At 35.7% G+C, this 20,195-nt stretch overlaps 1 protein-coding gene across 6 annotated transcripts in view; it reads right to left on the reverse strand.

Moving 5' to 3' along the window:
* Nucleotides 1-20,195, reverse strand: part of TBC1D32 (TBC1 domain family member 32) — an 80,766-nt gene that overhangs the window by 24,034 nt on the left and 36,537 nt on the right. For 4 of the 6 annotated variants that reach the window (XR_011336972.1, XM_069851769.1, XM_069851771.1 and 1 more), the window contains 4 exons: nt 14,843-14,965; nt 13,520-13,628; nt 12,581-12,674; nt 4,806-4,931 (listed from right to left, as the gene is read on the reverse strand). Coding sequence is in view for 5 of the 6 variants with exons in the window: in XM_069851769.1 (XP_069707870.1) it covers nt 4,806-4,931; nt 12,581-12,674; nt 13,520-13,628; nt 14,843-14,965 (452 nt within the window). In the remaining variant the exon portion in view is untranslated. The remainder of the gene's footprint in view (nt 1-4,805; nt 4,932-12,580; nt 12,675-13,519; nt 13,629-14,842; nt 14,966-20,195) is intronic. The other 2 variants (XM_069851770.1, XM_069851772.1) reach the window with 2 other exon arrangements.

The following is a 20,195-nucleotide window of genomic DNA, read 5'->3' on the forward strand; positions in this document are numbered from 1 at the left end:
TAAACATTTAACTTTCTACATATAAATGCCCTGTGTTATCACTTTTAGAGAAGACGACTGTCCCAAAACCATACAGTCAGATTTCAGAAAATGAAGGTACTTAGAGAAACTGAGTTAGTGAAAAAAATGACTCTAATTTAGCTTAAACGACAGCAATCTGCCACGTGGACACTCCCTAAAGGTGAAAACTGGCTCAGTGATTTTTCCTTTAACTGGAAAAGCATACAAAAGAAATTTAGGCAAGTACATTCTGTAGTACAGCTGGTATTGTAAGAACCCATACTTTCATGCAGAGGTTATGTTCAGATTAGTGTTTGTAGCCTGCCAACTCAGTGAAAATGTTGATATATTATGGTAGCTTGACTGTATTAACATTGAAGTTTTTAAGAGGCTGGCAATTATCTCATGCAAATTTAATCCAAATATCCAAAATAAAGAGAATTTTAATTTAGGAGTACGTAATCACATGCAAAATAAATGAAAGGGGTTTAAAATTCCCTGAACAATTGCAATATGCTCATAAAACAGCTGAATTCCTGCAGGACGTTTTGGTTTGGGTTTTTTTCCCTTTAAGAACTAATACACAAAAAGAAGGTAATTGAAATGGCTTCTAAACTGCATAAGAATATGGATTAAAAAAATTCATGTGATTAAAACTGTTTTAATAGGTAACCACCATGAGAGGTTATCTAATTCCTACTCTGAAAGTTTAAGCCAAAAAAAAGTCAAGAACTGTGAAAAGCATCAGATCTTTCTAGATCCTCTAATGCAACTACTGCTACTGGATCACATTCTATATCAACTCATAAATGCCTCAGAGGAGTTTAAAAGAAAAAGAACGTTCTTAAGAGTTACCAGTAGTCCTGCTTGACGGTTGTTAGAGACTAAAAATTCAAGAGTCAAAACCTTGGACAGCTGACTTCCTTGTAAGTGTTGCATCAGAAATTTTCAACATCACAAACCATACTTCATTTTAACAAATCTATGGCAATTCCCTGCTTAATGGTAACAATAAAGACAACTTTTTTTGAATTCCTAAGATAATGGGAGAGACTTTCAATTACTGTACACTGAAATGCCAAAGGAACAACCAGCATTTTCTTTGTAAAGAAGAAAATTATAATAAAAATTAAGACAGTACTTGCATTAGAGATAAAGGCTGCATATCTTATACCGATATGCATGTATCTTCTTTATTAATGCCTTTCAAATCCTAATCAAATGCCATAAACCTTACACACGTGCACGCATATTCTTATGCACTCACAGTGTTTACAGAATACTCCTCAGTAAGTTGCTCCGAACTGGTCTGGGAGACAGATGAATGAAGTTTTGATCTGCAATTGTTCCTCCTTCATGATATGAAAAACCCTACCCATTATTTCACTCTAATTCTGGAACAAACCTCCTTGAAAAATCAAGTAAGGACATAAAAAGGCATACAGCTTTTTTTTGCATTATTCTAAAAAAGTCTTTTGCAAATACAATGTTTTTAATTCGGCCATACTAAAAACGAGAGTGGACCACATGTAGAATCTAGATCTACTTGAGTGATCTTCAAGGCAGAAGATTTGGTCTGTATTTAAACATATCAAATTGATCTTAGAGAATCTATGTTCTTCTTGAAGAGATCAACAGGCTCCTCTTCAATTAAGCAAGGAAGCCTAACAGTTACCCTGATTTGACTTTTTGAAATCACAGCCTAGAGAATTTTCTCTCACACACTTAACAAGAGAGTCTATGGAAGACTACTATGCAAGACTAAAGTTAGTCAAATCTTCTTTTGCTGGACCTCATGAAGACTTTAAATTTAAACAACAGTTTAAAGTAGTAACAGCTCCAAAAATGTAGTATTTCATTGTCTTTGAATCTATATACAGGCATAGCCTGAATAAAAAAAAAAAAGCACACAAGCATGCACAACAGTCATGCTTACTAAAAATATCCATCTTTGGTTCTTCATCCCACTGGGAAAGTTCTGCAGTTACTTTCAACTTTTTGCAGCAACTGCTAAAGGCATTAGCACTCAAACATCGCAAACAATGACACTGCCTCAAAGGATCATAGTATTTTTTGTTAGCTTTCGTCAGGGCTGGACCCAGCACTGAGCCCTGGGGAACCCCAACTGGCCTCCAGCTGGATTTAACACCATTTACCACCACTCTCTGGGGGCAGCCATCCAACCAGTTTTCCACCCAGTTAATGCTTCAATAAAGCCACTCAAAACTGGATTTTCCTGTCTAACCATAAAAATTGCTTAAAAACTAGTCAGAGGTGATGCTTTAGTAGAGAAAATACCAATCTAAAGATGAAGGTGGACATTCCCAAAAGTAACGTGATATTACAGCATTTAGCACAAAAACACTGACTGAGTCAATGTGACGGTAATTGGCACAAGAGTGAATTAGAGATACTGATACTATGCAGTTTGCTCAAAAATCTCCTGATAGAGTTCAAGCATATTCTATAGATTCAGCATCTGGTAATCCTGACACAGATCACAAAATATTTTAAGAATCAATACACGCTACACTATAAAGTCACTGCATCCAATGCCATCTTTGCTGATTGTATTCTGGTTCAACTGCTGTTAATGTTACCCTGCCTCAGAAAGGGCCCAGTACAGGAAGTGTTAAGCATGGATCTTTGTCCTTGGAGTTTGCTCCATCTGTAACTAAACAGAAAGTTTTGATTTGAGGTATCTGGACTGAAGCCTCATAGTCCTCTGAAATTCGTCAGAGCTTCGCATGCTGCAAAAGATACATAACACAGCTGCCTCACATAAAATAGTTTCAATGAACATAATGTTGTCTCAAACCACACAGCTAGCAGATATTTTGCTGCTTCTGCTATACCTCCAAACAGATAGGCATAACTTAAACAACTTTGCATCCACTTTAAATTACGAGTACTTAACACCTGGTTTATAATATTACTGTTCCTCTGTGGTGCTGGGTTTTTTTTGGGGGGTGGTGTTTTTGATGTTGGTTTTTTTATGTAGCACTTCATTATGCTATTCCGGTTCTAATTTCAGAAGCAAGTAAATTTTTTTTGTTTCGGATTAACAAATCTTAATGATTCTCTATAATTACTCATTCTAGCTTCTGATACCTCCAACAAAGTTACAGAAAACAACCTACATGGGTTTTGATGTAACTATAAAACACAAAAGGAAGTCTTTTCTTTTTCTTTGTAAGCCATCTACTTTAAATGTTTGAACATACTTTTTTTTTCTTTGGTAAAAAGAGTTTTTATCAACAAATAATTCCTTTTAGATGTAGGAAGAGACTAACAATCTTGAAAAATTTCATATAATCCAAAAAGGTATCAGTCTAGAAAATATGCTACATTCAAATAAAACTGATTTTACAAAGACTAAATTATTCGTGCTTCACAATATGTAACATCAAAAAAAACCCCCTCACTGAACTACTAGATTAGAGTCATGCCAGAAAAGTAAACATTCTGTTTTGTTAGAACAATCTAGGGTTATTTCAATTGCTACTATTCAATTTATTTTTCTTATACTAGCAGAAGCTCATATAAAATACATTCAGTTGTTTCTGAATGGTTATGAATCTTTATTTGTTCACCTGTTTCACAAAGCTGTCTGAAGACATGCATTTGTGGATGTGTACAATATAAGGTACATTGTAAATATATATATGCATTACATACAAGTTCATGCTTATTCTATCTACACACACATTCTTCCAAATAGAAGGTGAAAGCTATGAGTATTTTCAATCGCCTAAGACTATGGGCTCAAGCTTGTTTCAAACAAGCAATAAGAACTGAAAGCTCTGAGAATTTAGAAACACTCTATTGACTTTAACCACATGACACAAATGACATATTTCTTATTAACTATTCTAATATTAAGTCAGTTCCTGTAGAAAACACTTCCTTAAGGCTTCTGAAGCTATCCTACAACTTTTATATTGCTATATAATTTATCATAAAATTCATGTCTCTTATGTAAACACAGATGCTGGGTTACTTTGATCCCACATAGACTATATTGATCTCATATAGACTATGTCTTCACATTTTTTAGATAAACAACTAATACAACTGATGGTGAAGGGGAACCTTTGGTATCTTCAAATGTACGGGCCACAATCAGAATTTTTACAGAAAAGAAAGTCAGAATTTCTGAAAACACCTAGCTTGTTTATTGCTGTACCAGTTTATATGATACTACATGGAAATTATTACATCCAGTTTCTTATTATTTATGTCATATGGGTGACTGCTGTTTTTCTTTTTGCTGGTTTGTTGTTTTTACTGATCTATATCAATGCATCTGCATAAGCGCACTCTTCACTAGGAAATTCATATGAAAATGAAGAAAAATCCGAATAATTATTTAGTATGGCTTAATTTTGAAAATTTTTACAGGAAAAGGGCCATTAATATAATTTCCCAACCCGTATTAAAGTCCTCCACTGATCTCTGGGAAATGTCTGTTTTCTCTCAGGCTCTCTTTTACGTTTTCTCAGCATCTCAGTAACGTACCCTTTAGAGATCCGAAGCAACGACTTATATTTGCGCCCTCTTTCTGTGTCAAATTTCACTGAAAACAGATAACACAGTGGGATGGCAGCCATAAGGAGAGAAAAATAGGACATTGGGCATAAGTCTTGTTTTCTTAGGAAAATCCTATTGAAATAGTTTTCATAATCAACACAAAATTATTGACTACATGTATAGATAATCTAATCCTCAATGAAACTTTAAAGAACAGTTGCTTGTTAGTGGTCTTCTGTTTGCTTGCTTTGTTTAACTCAGTAAGTCATACTCACTTGTTCCACTGATGATATCCGGTCTGGCTTTCATGACTTTACAGAACTGTTTTCTACAAATTTCTGTCCACCCAGTTTGCTTCTCTGGACTTTTTACAAGTGATAGGAGCTTGTCAAGATCTTTATCTAGAAGAAATTAAAAATCAGTGCAATTCTGTAATGATAATCTTGGTTCACTTTTTTTTTCTAATGTTATTACATACTATGAAGCTATTACTTACAAAGAACTACACAGACAGGTAAATGCACCCAGAAACTAGAAACTATTTCAATGAAGAGCAGTTGAGAGTCCTGTCATTGCCTGGTATTTTTGACAGATCTCATACCATAGAAAGAAAAGACTAAATAAATATCCCTTATCCTATGACAACTAAACCGGAGAAGCAGCCCTAAAGCTGATGACATTCTGCTTTACACAGAATATTCATTCTCCTTACTGCTGGGTTTTGAACATTTAACACATTACTGAGGCTCATTTCATAACTCCCCTAAAATTACTACTCTCCTGTTCTGAAACAATAATTAGAAGCCATTGTAAAGAAAACAGTTTGGTATTTCCAAGCAACTTTGCCACTCTTAGAATCTAAAATAGAAAAAATAGTGAATGATCCTCCAGGAAATATCACTGGTTTAGTAATAAAACCATGAGGTGGCAGCAGTACTTTGCAGAACATGAAATGAAGTATTGATAAGACAGCGACACGAGTGTTCCATAGAAAATCTCTGCTGCTTTCTGTAAGCAAGTTTGCTTCAGATGCTGCTACTATGGGCAGATATCATGGCACATATGTGTATGCTTTCAGACTGCTGGGCACACCTACCAAGTAAATCTCATGAAAATACACTGGGCTGCCCATGCTATGAGAATTCTTATAATAGCTTTGCTGATAATCTCCAGTGTTTCCCAACTCAATTTTAAATTGAGTTTTCTGGAATGCACCCAACAGCCTTCAGCCCAGGGCTGCAGGGTCTTTGTTGGTGCTCTCAGAGGCTGGAACAAGATAACTGAGGCATCTTCTGACTTCTGAATGCCTGACTCCTTACCTGAGCATTATTAAAACACAGCCTTTGGTACAGCTGTTATATATGAGGCACAAATGTATCAGAGCATTTTTCATTATATGTTCAGTTTGTTTATAAACAAAATCCGCACAACAGTTTACAAAAAGATCTTCATGGAAGATTCCTTTTAAATGCAAAGAAAGAATTTCAAAGATTGCTCCTTACTGTTACTTTTACCTTGTTATTAAAGACACGCTCCCTCTTTACAATAGGGAGACATGTCTTCAAAATCAAAATTGTCGTTGATGCAATGACAAAAGGACAGCAAGTTCTTTCTCTTCTCACTTGGCTAAAGTGATTCTTTAAAGCTAGAGGAAATCACACACACTTTACCAATTTTCAACAATAAAATACCACAGGCTGAGGCAGTAAATTGCACAACTAGCTGAGTCTCACAGAGGATTGAAAGCAGAACCATAGTGACACATCTAGAATAAGCACCTGTAATCTTCCATGAAAATGTTAAGTTGGCTTTCAACAATATGATGTCAGCACTTAAAGCCTTGCAATTTTTTTCTTTAAATCAAACATCTTCTGCAACCAAAATTATTTATCTTGGAATTCACACTGAACAATGAATATTAGCAAGCTCCCATGACACAGGACGCCACACTACACTGAATAATACATGCAAAGTAGCAATTAAAGGAATGCATACATACACTTTGGGAAATAAAAAAAGAAAATAATGTCTTCCAACGTGCAAGGTATGTTAAAAAAAAAGACTAACATATTGGAGAGGGCTTACTGTTCAAATTCTATTTTTCTGAAGGCAGAACAAATTTCAAGTTCAAATGTCAAGTCATTTTATAAAGTAAGTTTATGTAAGACAAAAACAACTAACTCGAATTTTCTAACAGAAAATCCTGCCCTTCAAAATGGAAACAATCAATTAGACTGCCTCTCCTTAGGCAACTTGGTTCCCAGAATACCTGATGCAGCTACGAAATATTTTCTGGCCAATTTCAGGGGAAAAATGAAGGTGGTATCTGCAACAAGGTAAATGCACATGCACTCACTCCAGCTGTGCGCAATCTCTTTGCTATGGGACCATGCAGTTACCATCACTATGAAAGCACTACAGCCTATACTACTACTATTAACAAGTCACTGAGTTAATGAAGGTTCTTCATATCCTGCAGACTCTTTTTTTCTGTTTCTACACTTTGGACAAAAGACAATACAAAAATCAATTCTGTTCAATAACTGTTTGAGCCAGTCCACTATTATTAAAAATGCTGTTACTTTTACTTCTTTAGAACATTTCAGAACTCAATTTTCCCATAAAACTGAACTGTTTCCACAAAAAAAAATACTATTTTCAAGTAATCTTGTTAAGATGATTAGAATATTTTCAATAGAATTACGATACACATCTAATTTATTTTAAGCTGGTTTAAAGACCTTAATGATTTTAATGAGTATATTGTATACCTGCCACTGAAATTTATTATAAGATATACAGTATTTCAGGAAAAGCTGATTATAGCAACAAAATTATTATAATTAATAATTATTCCAAATTAATTAACATGGAATTTCTTTGTCATCCTCAAAGAACTAAATCCTCAGTCAGTATCTTTCCAAATAACATGCACTAATGCTCAGAACAGCTTACGTGAGTATGAAAATTTAATGTGAAAAAGGATTTACTCTTATAGTATTATCAGTAGGATTTCTAGTCCTTTCTCTGCCCTTTTCTGCTATTTCTATAACAGCTGAAGGTTGAAGATAATCTTAGTGACACTCCTCTCCAAGTCAAATAGTTATTTTACTTCATAAAGGATTGTAATAATTCAGTTTGGCAGATCAGGATCAGAAACTACAAGCCAAGACTTAATCAGTCAGCTTTCCAAATAGAGACCACGGTGTAATTTTGATTCCTCTGAGGGAAATAAAGCCACTAAAAAGTACCCTTCAATAACTTCAAGAAAGTAGAAAGTAGGACTTCAAGACCATTGCCCATCCATCTCTGCCGCCTTGTCTTGGCTTCTTGATTTGACCCATACTTTTCTTTGCACAGTTTCTCTCTCTAACATTCTTCCTCCGCTGCAGGTTTTGCATAATAAAATCTTTATTTCGTGACTGCTGAAATGCGCTCATGCTAGTCTCTAGTAGCATCGATACATCCAAAATTGTACTGTTTAAACATGCAACCTTTTACAATGTTAATTATGCTTCAATAATAGGACAAGGAAATAAAGATTATGGTATTACAGTCTTTTCTGAAATTCTTCTAAAGACCACTGACCACTCTATTTGCCTTAAGGTTCCTCTGGGAAGGTAGTGTCTCACAAAAAAGAAATTTAAGAAAGTTCAAATATGTATGAAATATAAGTAATGCAGATACACGCATGCAAGTCTGCAAAAAAGTCTAGAGAAGAGAGAAAATCCAAGAGTAAATACTCTCAGTAATTTATGAACTACCTTCTTACCACAACCGTGAAGTCTACACTTAATTTCCATTTCTGTCATCAAAATAGAGACAGGCAAGCAATATACTGAAAACAAGAACTTCTTTTTAAATGATCAATGGATTTCTTTTTTTCCATTCAAGGAGGAGACAAGATTTAGGAACCTCAGAGAGCTCTAAGGAATGTTTGGACTCAAATGACAGAGAAACAAGTTTAAGACCCATGCAAGCAAGATAATATAGCATAAGCAGGTATTTAATATATCCATTACATACTATAAGTGGTATCATATTGTGATAACTCACAGTATCTTAACTCCTTCCAGCTAAGCCATTCACATCTCTTAACATCTTGTCATTAAACAAGGAACACCACTTCCTCAAGCAGGCCACTACAGTACAAAAAAAAGAGAACCTTGATATCAATTAAATGCTAGCTCACTTCCACAAGTTAGTAAGTAACTGTAATTTTCCCTTATGTATTACCATGTAACTGGACCTCCAACTACCACACAGCCCTGAACTATGCATTTTGCTTGTTACCGAGGGCGGCCCTTTACACTGTTGCTAGAGGTATCCTAAACACATTCCAATGCTCAAAGAGAGAAGTCTTGCTTTTCTTTCTTCTCGTTTCTGGTATGTCACTAAACTAGTTCACTAGTTATCCTAGATCAATGTCCTGAATGGTTTCTTCTTCTGGAAGAAATGCCATAACTACTGAAGGAGGTGAAGGACAGAAGGTGAGGGAACAGAGAGGTGGGGAGGGCATGGGAACAGCAATGGAAGGAAAAAGTGAGGAAGGAAATGGGAATAAGACCTTCCTCTTCTGATGATAGTGAACTTTTAAACACACTCAAGCCTAACAAGAAATCATGTTCTAGTAGTGTGATTGACAAGAAGCTCATGTCAATTTAATCTGGTGCAATCCTACCTTCTTCCTCAAATGTGGCTATATTTTGCCATCCCATCCCTTCTATTGTGCTAGCACTGGTTGCTTTGTGTAGTGTGTTAAAAAATAGTAACAATGTTTATAAGCTTATGAAGCCATGGAACTCCACTATAAATAACCTACATTTACCTGCACGTACGAAATCTGAACCACCACACCACATCTTTCTGCAAGTTTAAACTGATGTAATTCCCTCAAAGATGCTGTTTTATAATTCTTCAAGTAATTCTTCAGCTAGTTTTTGTGTATAAAGCGGGTAAGACCTAGGAAAATTCATCAATGTTTTAAAAACAATTCAGAAATGCTACAAGCCCTTCATCATGACTGTGTTTTGTGATAAGTGCTTTTCTGGGACTAAGAAACTATGACCTGTAAATCCACATGTGTTGTATTCAAAATCTAAATTTAGATATAATGAATAACCTAACTATATCATAATTTACTACTACATGGAAACAAATACATTTAAGGATATATATTTTAGGAAAGCCCAAGTACAATTCTGATAGACTGTCCACTTACTTCTCTTTCATCTTTCATTAACTGACTGGACTTCTTAAACAGTGGAGGACAACAGGCTCATACAAGAATAATGAGCCAAAAATAAAAAAGGAGGGTAGGTCAAAGAAGTGCAGAGAATGAAGACATTTATGTGAAATTATAAGGGACAACAGGTAAGCTAATACAGCTGATTTATTAATATAGAAAGACTGAAAAAAAGTAAAAGATACGTCACTAGTGTCAGGTAGATACCAAAAAATCACGGTTGAAAAGAAATCTCATTAAAAAAACCGAACATAAAGCAGAAACACAGCAGTACGCTCCCATTCAAGTTAGCATATAAAGCAAAAACCTCAGAGAACTGTGGCTGAAATAAAACATCAAAGCACGTTAAGAACATTATCACAGAAGATTTTTGATAGCGATTCTGGACAGTAGGAGTCCGGAAGAGAGTAAAATTAATGAATTATGGGATGCCTGTGTATACAGAAATGCTAAGCAGTGAACGCGTGATTGCAGGACAATTATGGACACTATTCTTCAGTCACACTCATAACCAGCTGTCACAACTGCAGAGCTAGCAGGGAAAAAGGAAAAACGGATTGTTTGTGCAAACAGAAGAGTGAATATTACAGTTCAGTACTGTTCTAAAACATTTAACTTTTAATAACCTACAGTATTATTACAAGTAAAAAAATCATTATCTTTAATAGTTGTATCCTGAATAACAAAGGGCTATATCACTCTTTGAAAACCATTTACTAATGCTTCCTCAAATTATCTTACTGAAATAATAATTGAACAATTAAGACAAAAGAAAAGCAACAGGGTATCTCACTGCAGTGTAAACAGCTGGAAATGGCATAATTAATTTCCACATAATGATCCGCATAAATCATTTAAAGCTTCACTATAAATTATCTTTGACAGAAGCGAACCATTAATATACTGCTATCCAATAGTTTTTCCAACTCTAAATACAGCTGAAATAACTAATGCATACTAATACACAACCCAGCAAGTTTATATTTCTGTTTATCCTTTTCTACAGACAGAAATACCATACAGGCAAGCACGTAACACCTGCAAAACCAGGACAGATATTTGTAAAGAGGAGAGATTTTCCTCACATCTGGATTTGTATGTGGATTTCTCCAAGGCTTCCAATATGATTTCCCACAGCCGCCTACTAAAGAAACGGATGTATTACAGTCCAAACAAGTGGTCTGTATGGTGGGTGGAGAACCGGCTGACAGCTGCACCCAGAGGGTGGTAGAAAAAAGCCCCTTTCCAGACTGGCAGCCTGGCACAAGTGGGATCCCCCAGGGATCAACAGTGGGCCCAATGCTGTTTAATAACTTCATAAATGATCTTGATGATAGGATCAAGTGTACCCTGGAGATGTTTGCTGAAGATACCGAACTGAGTGGGGAAGCGGACACTTTGGAAGGGAGAGTCACCCAGCAGGAAGACCAGGATAGGCTGGAAGAGAGGGCTAACAAGAACCTTAGGAAGTTCAACAAAGACAAGTATAAGGTCTTACACTTGGGAAAACAGGAGTGTAGCACAGGCTAGGAAGCAGTTCTATGGAAAGGGATGCAGGGGGCCTGGTGGACAGCAAGGTCAATATGAGCAAAACTGTGCTGCTGCTGCAGCAAGGAAAGCCAACAGGATGCTGGTTTGCACCAACAAGGGTGCCACCAGCAGAGATAAAGGAGATATTATCCCATTAAGTGCTTGTCAGGCCACACCTGGAATATCTTGCACAATTTTGGTTTCTGCTACACAAAAAAGATGTGGACAGGCTGGAGAGTGTCCACAGAAGGGCCACAGAGATGATCAAAGTACTGGAAAGCTTGAAAGGTTAAGAGGACTGGGTTTGTTCAGCCTTGAGAAAAATAAGGTTTAGGGAACACTTTATCACTATGTTCCACTATTTAAAGCGTGGCTATGAGGAAGATGGAGACTCTCTTTTTACAAGGAGTCATGAGGAAAGGCGAAGGGGAATGGGTACAAGTTACTCCTGAGGAGATTTCGAGGAGACACAAGTGGAAGATTTTTCACAATGACAACAATCAGGCACTGGAATAACCTCCTCAGGGAAGTGGATTCCCCAGCATTGGACATCTATGAACAGACTTCTTTGTACTCTACAGTTAATGCAGAAATTCTATCACTCTTCAGAATCTACATCTGCTTAGGAAATTCATAAATAATTTCTAATAAGTACATCTCAAAGACACAGTAAACACGAACATATACAAGAAACTATTTATTTACAATAAACTATTCATAAGATTCTTTTGCATTGTCTACGCAAATCAAAAACTTAAAATGGTTTCTTTGTAAGGATTAAACTATTTTGCCTAGATAGTTCCTCAAAGGGTTCTTCAGTCTGCCCCCATTCCAAATTGATGTTCAGAGTAGAAACCAACTATCCTAAACACTGTCTATTTCACACATCACCAAGCTTTGTAAACACAGTGATCTGAATCACAAAAATAGTGTACAAAAAATTTGTAGCTTAACCATACTGTCTTGCTTCAATTACTAGAGAGATGATATAAATACATCTCAAGAGTCACCCACCTGAGACGAGCCAAAAGGTTAATCTGGAAGTTTACATAAGAAATCTATTACTAAACAGAGCTTTGCAGACTGACAGTTGCACAAAGCCAGACAAGCAAAACCAAATGAACTTACTTAGATACAAATGCAGCCAACATTAATAAATCCTCAAATCCTTATGATATTACAATCTGGAGGATGGGGGAGTGGAGGGCGGCATGGAAGGAAAAAAAAAATTAAAAATCAAGAGACATCTGCACTGCTTGCATGCTTTGTATGTACCTTGTCTGAACTCAGCTTTCCTAGGAACTTCTGCAAGATAGCACTTCGGCAAAGGGAATGATGAAAACATTGGCCAAGGATACGGATCACTGCCCTGGAAACAGGACCAGAACGAAATAAATTTAGGAGAATTAATAGCATTTGCTCAATTAACACAAAGGTAAAGTTCCCAGAATTCATGACGATGAACCAAAATTACGTTTGATAATCCAATTTGCAATGAGATACTCTGTAATTTAAAAAAAAAAAAGTTAGATACAAAATCCAAAAAGCATTTGAGCCAGTTTTTTCCAGTATATACCACTGAAAGTTTTGATTTTACAGTTTTTTTTCAACCAAGGAAACTGCAGTTTTTATAAAAACAAAAAACCATACAAAACTGTATTTCCAATTTTATACATGGATCTAGCTGTCTTTGCTGTGCTGACAGTAATTTACAGTTCATCTTTATGAGACTGACAGCCAGTGAGAAGCAGAACATTTAAATGAGCTGCTTAACAAACACTCTATTGTTGCAACACTGATGAAAGCTCCAGGTATTAGATACTGCAGATGAAAATCCAAGCATGGAAAAAGCCTCAAATAAAAGGAAGATGTAACAAATGGAAATCTAATAAAGAAAACACAGAAATATGTAAGTAAAAACCATACAAACTACATTCACTTTTACAGTAGGAAAAGTAGCATTAAAAATGGAGCAATATAAACATTGTATCTGAAGGTGATCTATCCCGGACACATGTCAATCTTGAGATAGTAGGAACAAAGTATTTCATCAGTGTATGGCTTCTTCAAAATTGTAGCCCTTCATAAGGCTAAAGGTGGACTGGTACTTCTTAATATTAAATAATTTTTCACATGCTGAATCATCAGCAAAAACATTCCATTAACGAATACAGGAGTTGGGAAAAGAGAAAGTGTTAAACCTTAGTTTCTAACCTTATCCAGTACTCTCAAAGGCAGAATCCTTTCCTGTGGTCCTCCAATCAGATTCATCCTTACAAGAACATGGTTTCTCTCCACTGATAGACCATCAATTATAAAATCTCTGGAGGAAAAAAAAGAAAAAAACCAAAACACTAAAAAAAAAATCAGAACAACTTTAATTTACAAATTTTTAATTCAGAAAACTCTAATGAGCAAGGATACCTTGAGAGACATACCAGAGTTAAAACAGAACCTGGAAAACACACATGCATAAAGAAATAAACAAACAGAAACATGGAGTATTTTGAGATGTCTGCAAGCACTATCCTAACCTTATACTTCCTTACCTATTGCTGACTGGAAACATCTGAGCAATTACTGGACATAAAACAATAGGAAATTTCAGAAGTTTTGTTATGCCCACAAGCTCAGTAATTAGGGCAGAGGCAGTAAATGGACCATCAAAATTTGCTCCTGACTTGGCCTACCACCAAACTTCTGCTGTTACAAAATTAGCAAAGTTAATCATCAAAAAAACACAGTCAACAAGCTGTCTGAAGTCACTGTGTCACCAAAGATCCAAAAATTTTTAAAAGCAATAGAGGTCAGTTTTTAGACACCAAGCTTATTACAACTTTTTCCTTGGTAAGGGGACAGTAGGTTTCATCCTCAAATAGTCTATAACAGTCATCTATGTCTGATGTAATTTCACCCATATTGTTTGATTTAAACTCTATATGGGTCTCATATAACAAACAGTAAAAATTCTGAACATTCAGTATGCTGACAGAAAGGATGAAATGTCTGTGACTAAATAACTGTTCACTTCTGTTAAAACCACAATTTTCCTTTTGAAGGACGCACTGTGCAATTTTATATATGTCAGGAATGCAAAGTCACAGAAGTTGGACAGTTAAGTAAGTTACAAATGAACTTAAAAAAACCCCAAACCCAAAGTACTGATGATGTCTTTAATTCATAAACATTAAAGTAATACACTAATTTTATATTATATACATAAAATAAAAAGGCATATTCACCTCCACAAATTTTGCACTACTCTTCTACTCTTTTTTTTATTTTATGAAATAACCAAATGAAAATGAGTAAAATATTTCATTTCAATCACTTCTGAAGTGAAAATGGGAGAAAGAACAAGACTGTTGTGTCTTCATAATTTAAGATTGATGACAAAACTGTACAGGAATAAACTTAAGCATACTGTAAGCCAACTTGAGAGCATTTGTATATTTAAAGCTACTGAAGTATTCATGTATTTCTTCTCAGGAGAAAAGTTTGACAGTTAAAATAACATTTATATCAGTCACTTCTTACCCTGGTCCTTCTGAAGTTTCTGTGACATTTTCTTCCTGAGCAGTTAGTAAAATATGTGACACCTTATACTGTGTCTCCAAGAGTAAAAGGGTATTGAGCTCACAGCATAGCACATTTAACAACCTGCAGAAGGGCACATTGAAACGATAGCACATCAGTCAGGAATCCAGTAATGCAGAGTAAGACAAAGGCGAACATATTTATGATATCTCAAAATGGAAAAAAGAAAAAAACAACAAACCAAAACAAAAAAACTTCAAGTGTCTTAAAAATACTCAGACAGAAATATGTCAGAAACACTCATTTATATATCCTTTTTAGCCCCTGAAGTGGCACAGCCTTGAGCAAACAGGGAATGGTTTCCAACAGATTTTTCACGTGCATTGAACAACCACAGAAAATATTCACTGTACAGCTGAGGTTGCTTTGGAGTTTATATCATAAAATAACACAAGTGGCACACACTTAATAAGACATGCCATGTAAAATGTAAAGAAATTATACAACAATGTGCTGGTAAGGCAACTCAGAAGCAGTTCGTCGGGGGGGAGGAGGGCAGAGGGAGATAAAAATACATTTTTCCTTTATAAGATAGGCTTTTAAGCACTTCTATACAATCAAACCTAACACAGTTCAAAAGCAATAAAAGATTTAACATACAAAATTAACAAATCTGCTGTTGCTTTATTTTTTATTTCAGAGAAACACAACACAATGGTAAATTATGTTAATAAACTGAAAAGTATATTACGTACAATGTTCTTTTATAATCTCAGCAAGTTAACAGAAAAAGTAATCCAATATATTTCATGTAAATCTGAAAGCTGGACAATCCAATTTAAACTAATCTATTCACTCTAACACAGCAACAGAATGATTCCATTGAAGTTTTCCTGTTCATGGAAAATACTATGACTAAACATTTCTTGTTGGTATATTTATTATATTTAGACTCAATATAAACTAGAGAATAAGTATTGTCTGAAATTTGTAGTCCAATAGTCAATGCTTATTTTCTTCATTGTAATTCCCAATATACTCCTACTGACAATAGCAAAAATTTGCAAGCCGTTATCTGGATAATTAAATACCAGCAAATTCACATAATTGGGGCCAAGAATTAAACAGTCAAGATGATAATACTTAATTTTCTTCCTATTGCTTTTATAATCTAACTTGGTCTGTTCTATTTCAAGTTTTATATTTATTTCCAGACATTGGAAATGTCTCAGTACTTTTCTAAATCACAGAAACAGAAATGACAGTTCAGCTGTATTTTTTTATTATTATGTAGAAGAAAAATCTACAAATAGAGCACTGAAACCATCATGAAGATGGACCGTTTATTCTGTTCAGTATGATTAGTTTAAATGGCAGAAGACCGTTCCCAGCAGTTAAAAAGCACTTGGGAGAAGACTAATGGCTAAGACAGCTAGTATCATCTCCTCAGATACACAGAGGGAAAAAAATGTAGAATATCATAAACAAATAAAATTAGATAGAAGGGATAGTGGTAGGATAAATCACAAAATTCACAAGATCTAACAGGAGTAGCCTCTGCTGGAGGATTTGAATGAAATTTTCATCTACATGGAAAAATCCACTTTAAAGTGCTGTCAATGAAGTACAGATACGCAGTTAAAGCTAATTTTCCATTGCTTAACCTTCCAAAGTCATAGATGCATAAACTAAAGTTTGAAAGAGACAATGGGCATGAATTGGAACACAGGAAATTCCATTTTAACATATTGTGACAGTAGTGAAACAGAGGAACAGGTTGCCAAGACATGTTGCAGGATCACCAATCTTGGAGACATTTTAAACCAGACAGGACAAAGCCCTGAATAATGCTCTCTTGTGAAACCCAACTGCATAATCTCCAACCTCCCCTTCAATCCCAAATCCATAATTCTGTAAAAACTAGTAAAAAGATATACCATATCCCGAGGAAGAAAATGCAATACAGATAAAATCAAAGGTTATCTGCTCCCAGTCTTTTATGGAACACCAATTTTAAAGAAATTCAGAAAAAACAAAATGCATATCATACTTGTGAAAATATGGTAGTAATAAGTAATTTCGTTTCCAAATTCTGCATTTCCTTTCCTATGTCATCCTTGTCTTTCTTGAGGGGTGTTCCCTGGATCATGCCCTTCAACTATAATTTTGCAACTCATAATTCACTGTAGAAATCTGAAGTCTGAAAGAAGGCCTGCTAATTAGTACTTTTGTACCTATGTAACCACCTATGTTCTTGGTTTTGGTAGGTGGAATAATAATGACTTCTTTCATTATGGCAGAACAGAAGTTCCTTCATGTAGTAACAAACAGCTAGTAAATAATTATAGCTGCTAAAATACTTGTTAACTTTTATGTTGCCTCTCTAAATTTTGTCACCTGAAAATAGTATCATTAAACCTATGAATTTTTCTGAATTGTTAATAACACCCATTATGAGGATAGCTTATTATCATATTTCTCAATGCACTTTCTATGAGTTACTTTTAAAAACAAAATAGAATGTTCCCTGTACTCCCATTTTCTCAGTTGCCTTTTTTTTTCCCCTAACTTCAGATCACGCCTCTCTTAAACATCACCTTTATTATGGTAAATACAATTCTAGTTTACCTCAGTTCCCACTACACTCACATAGACTATTCTTCCTTACTTTTATAACATATATTCTTTTTAAAGCCAATCCGATGCTCCGTCCTCACTGAAGGGATACCTGCAAATGATCTGCTGGCAGGAAAAGATGCGAGATGCTGTTCTTGGATACAGTAGTTTTAAGAAGTCTGCAGTGGGTTGACACCAGCAAGCGGCTAAGCACCCTCCAGTTGCTGACTCCTCACTTCCCACAAGCAGAACAATGCCTAGGCGTCCTCCAAGCAATGACTACCTGCACGATTTACCCTCCGACCTCACAGTTTTTGTCACTGAGTATGACATGATATGGTATGGGACATCCCTCTGGTGAATTCAGGTCAACCATCCCTATTGTTCATTGCCAGCCTCTTGCACACCTCTAGCCTACTTTCAGGGGAGTGGAATAAAAAAGGAATGCCCTGCTGCTGAGCAATGATTACAGTATCAGCCAAAATATCAGGTGCACTATCAATACTGCCACAAATCCAAAACACAGTGCCATGTGGGCTGCTACAATGAAAATTAACTCCATGTATTTGTTCAGGCAGGGTGCAATGGTTAACCAAACCTGAAATTAGTCCACCAATGCTGTCTATATATAAGGTGTTTCAGTAATGTAAGCACAAAATGGTGAATTAAACTAGTAAAAGGTTTTCTCTTGGCTTGTAGTTGCTGTCTTCGACAGATAAGAGGCATGGCTGACTGTGGCCAGTGCAAAATATACAGCATGACAATTGTAGAGAGCTCAGCCATGGGACAAGGTAAGGTCTTTCTTTCTCTCCCAGGAATAAATACTAAAAACATAAGTGGAAAAAAACAAGGATTGCCACCTCTTTGAGGTAGCAGAACCTCCTTCTGACTAAATGAATAGGTAAACCAGCCAAGAAATCCACAGCAAAGTTTTCATCAAATTATTCCAGTGTCATCATCATGGGGGACAGCCTCAAAACATTTAATATCAGAGCCTAAATTATCAATCTGATTTATTCTTTATTACACTTTGAGTAATGGCCTGAGCTCCAATGAGAACGGTTGATCCAAGCAGAGAGTGGCAATTACTGTTAAGCATGCCAGAGCAGTAGAGAAAGGCAAATGGCTAGCAAAAACAAACAAAAAACCAAACCCAAAGTTACCTAGTCAGCATTATAACACAAGAGGCACTTGGAAGCTCTAGCCATGCAAAGCTTTGCACGCTGCCTTTGCAGACTGAACAAAGGGCATAGGAATAAGGAGAACACACCTCTGCATGTGGTCTTTCTAAAAAATCAAGGGTTTTAATTGTACCACTGAAGGCAATGCTCATAGCGGTTTAGAAAAATGAGATCTTCTGGATACAGAGTATCTATCAATGCCCTGAGTTACATCCTGGATGCCTGCGGCGCAAAAGCTACTACCTCAAGAGAGTCATGATTCTCCCAGTAAGACTAAGGGACTGATGTATTCTTTATGATGTTTTCCACATGAAAAGATTTTCAAAAGAGCACCTACAGCACTTCAGCTATCCAATGCACTTGAAAATCACATGTAATGTGATTGCTAATGGTAAAAGAGTTTCCCTAGCTAAACAGAAATGCGTTTCATGAGCATCACTTGCCAGCCTAGAGGACTTGAGAGTGAAGTAGATTTTAAATTGCAGGAAGTGAAGCATTTTAATCTCCCTCAGTGAAGCAAAAAAAACAGAAATACAAACAACCACTCATGAACAAGCAAGTGACATAATCCTGTCACAGAATCTGCTGTTCCTATTTTATTAATTACAAATTGTTTTAAATTTATAAAGTTTCTATTAACACACAAAATAACAGAAAACTGAATTAGCTGTGTAACTGCATGATGTGGAAGCATGACAGCATAACCCTGTTGCAAGTTCCCATCACTACTAATGCAGACCCTGTCCTCTTTCACTTTTGGATTACCAAATTGAGGCTAAAGACTTACAGAACGTGAGCACTAGCGTGTGATCATTGCCGCAGAAGTCTTTTCCCTCACACACATCCAGCATCAACACTTGGAAGGAAGAGATTAATTTCCAAATAACCATATATCACTCACTAAACAGGAGACACACTTAAAATAATAGAAAATGGGTCCTTAATTAATTAACAAAATAAATTATTCTTATTTAATTAAAAAGGTTTGGTATAAAATAACTGGAGGACTACATAGTCTTTCATGCTTCTATCATAAGAATTCTTATCCGGTGGATTTAGAGGATGAAATAAATACTGTCAGGCTCAATACCTCCACTCTCACCACACTCCTCCCTCTCCTCAGCAGGAGGGACTCAATGAACATGGCTTCCTTCTGTTCGCAAAGACATAAGGACACCAAATGCATGAGAAGGGTTACTTTTGTACATCCAGCCAATGGCATCATAAATGTTGCAAGAGTAAATGTACCAGATATTCAGATATTAGTGATCAAAAAGATTCATCAGTGACATTGGACAACAGTGTTCATGGGCTGTGACAGTATATTTAAAAAAAAAGGTATATGGAAAACATGAGGTACAACCTTGTTTGTGTCTGCGCAAGGAAAATGGAAAAGAAAACATGAAACTAGTAAAGAAATTCCAGGTTTTCTAAAGGTGAAACACTTTGTTTAAAACCACTTTTTTAATAAAAAAGTCTTACTTCAATTTATAATGAATGAGCTTTTAGAGAATTCTATATAAACATTTAAAAAAAAGCTTCCACTATTTACAACA

The sequence above is a fragment of the Phaenicophaeus curvirostris genome, chromosome 2, assembly GCF_032191515.1.
Source record: "Phaenicophaeus curvirostris isolate KB17595 chromosome 2, BPBGC_Pcur_1.0, whole genome shotgun sequence".
Classification (NCBI taxonomy): Eukaryota; Metazoa; Chordata; class Aves; order Cuculiformes; family Cuculidae; genus Phaenicophaeus; species Phaenicophaeus curvirostris.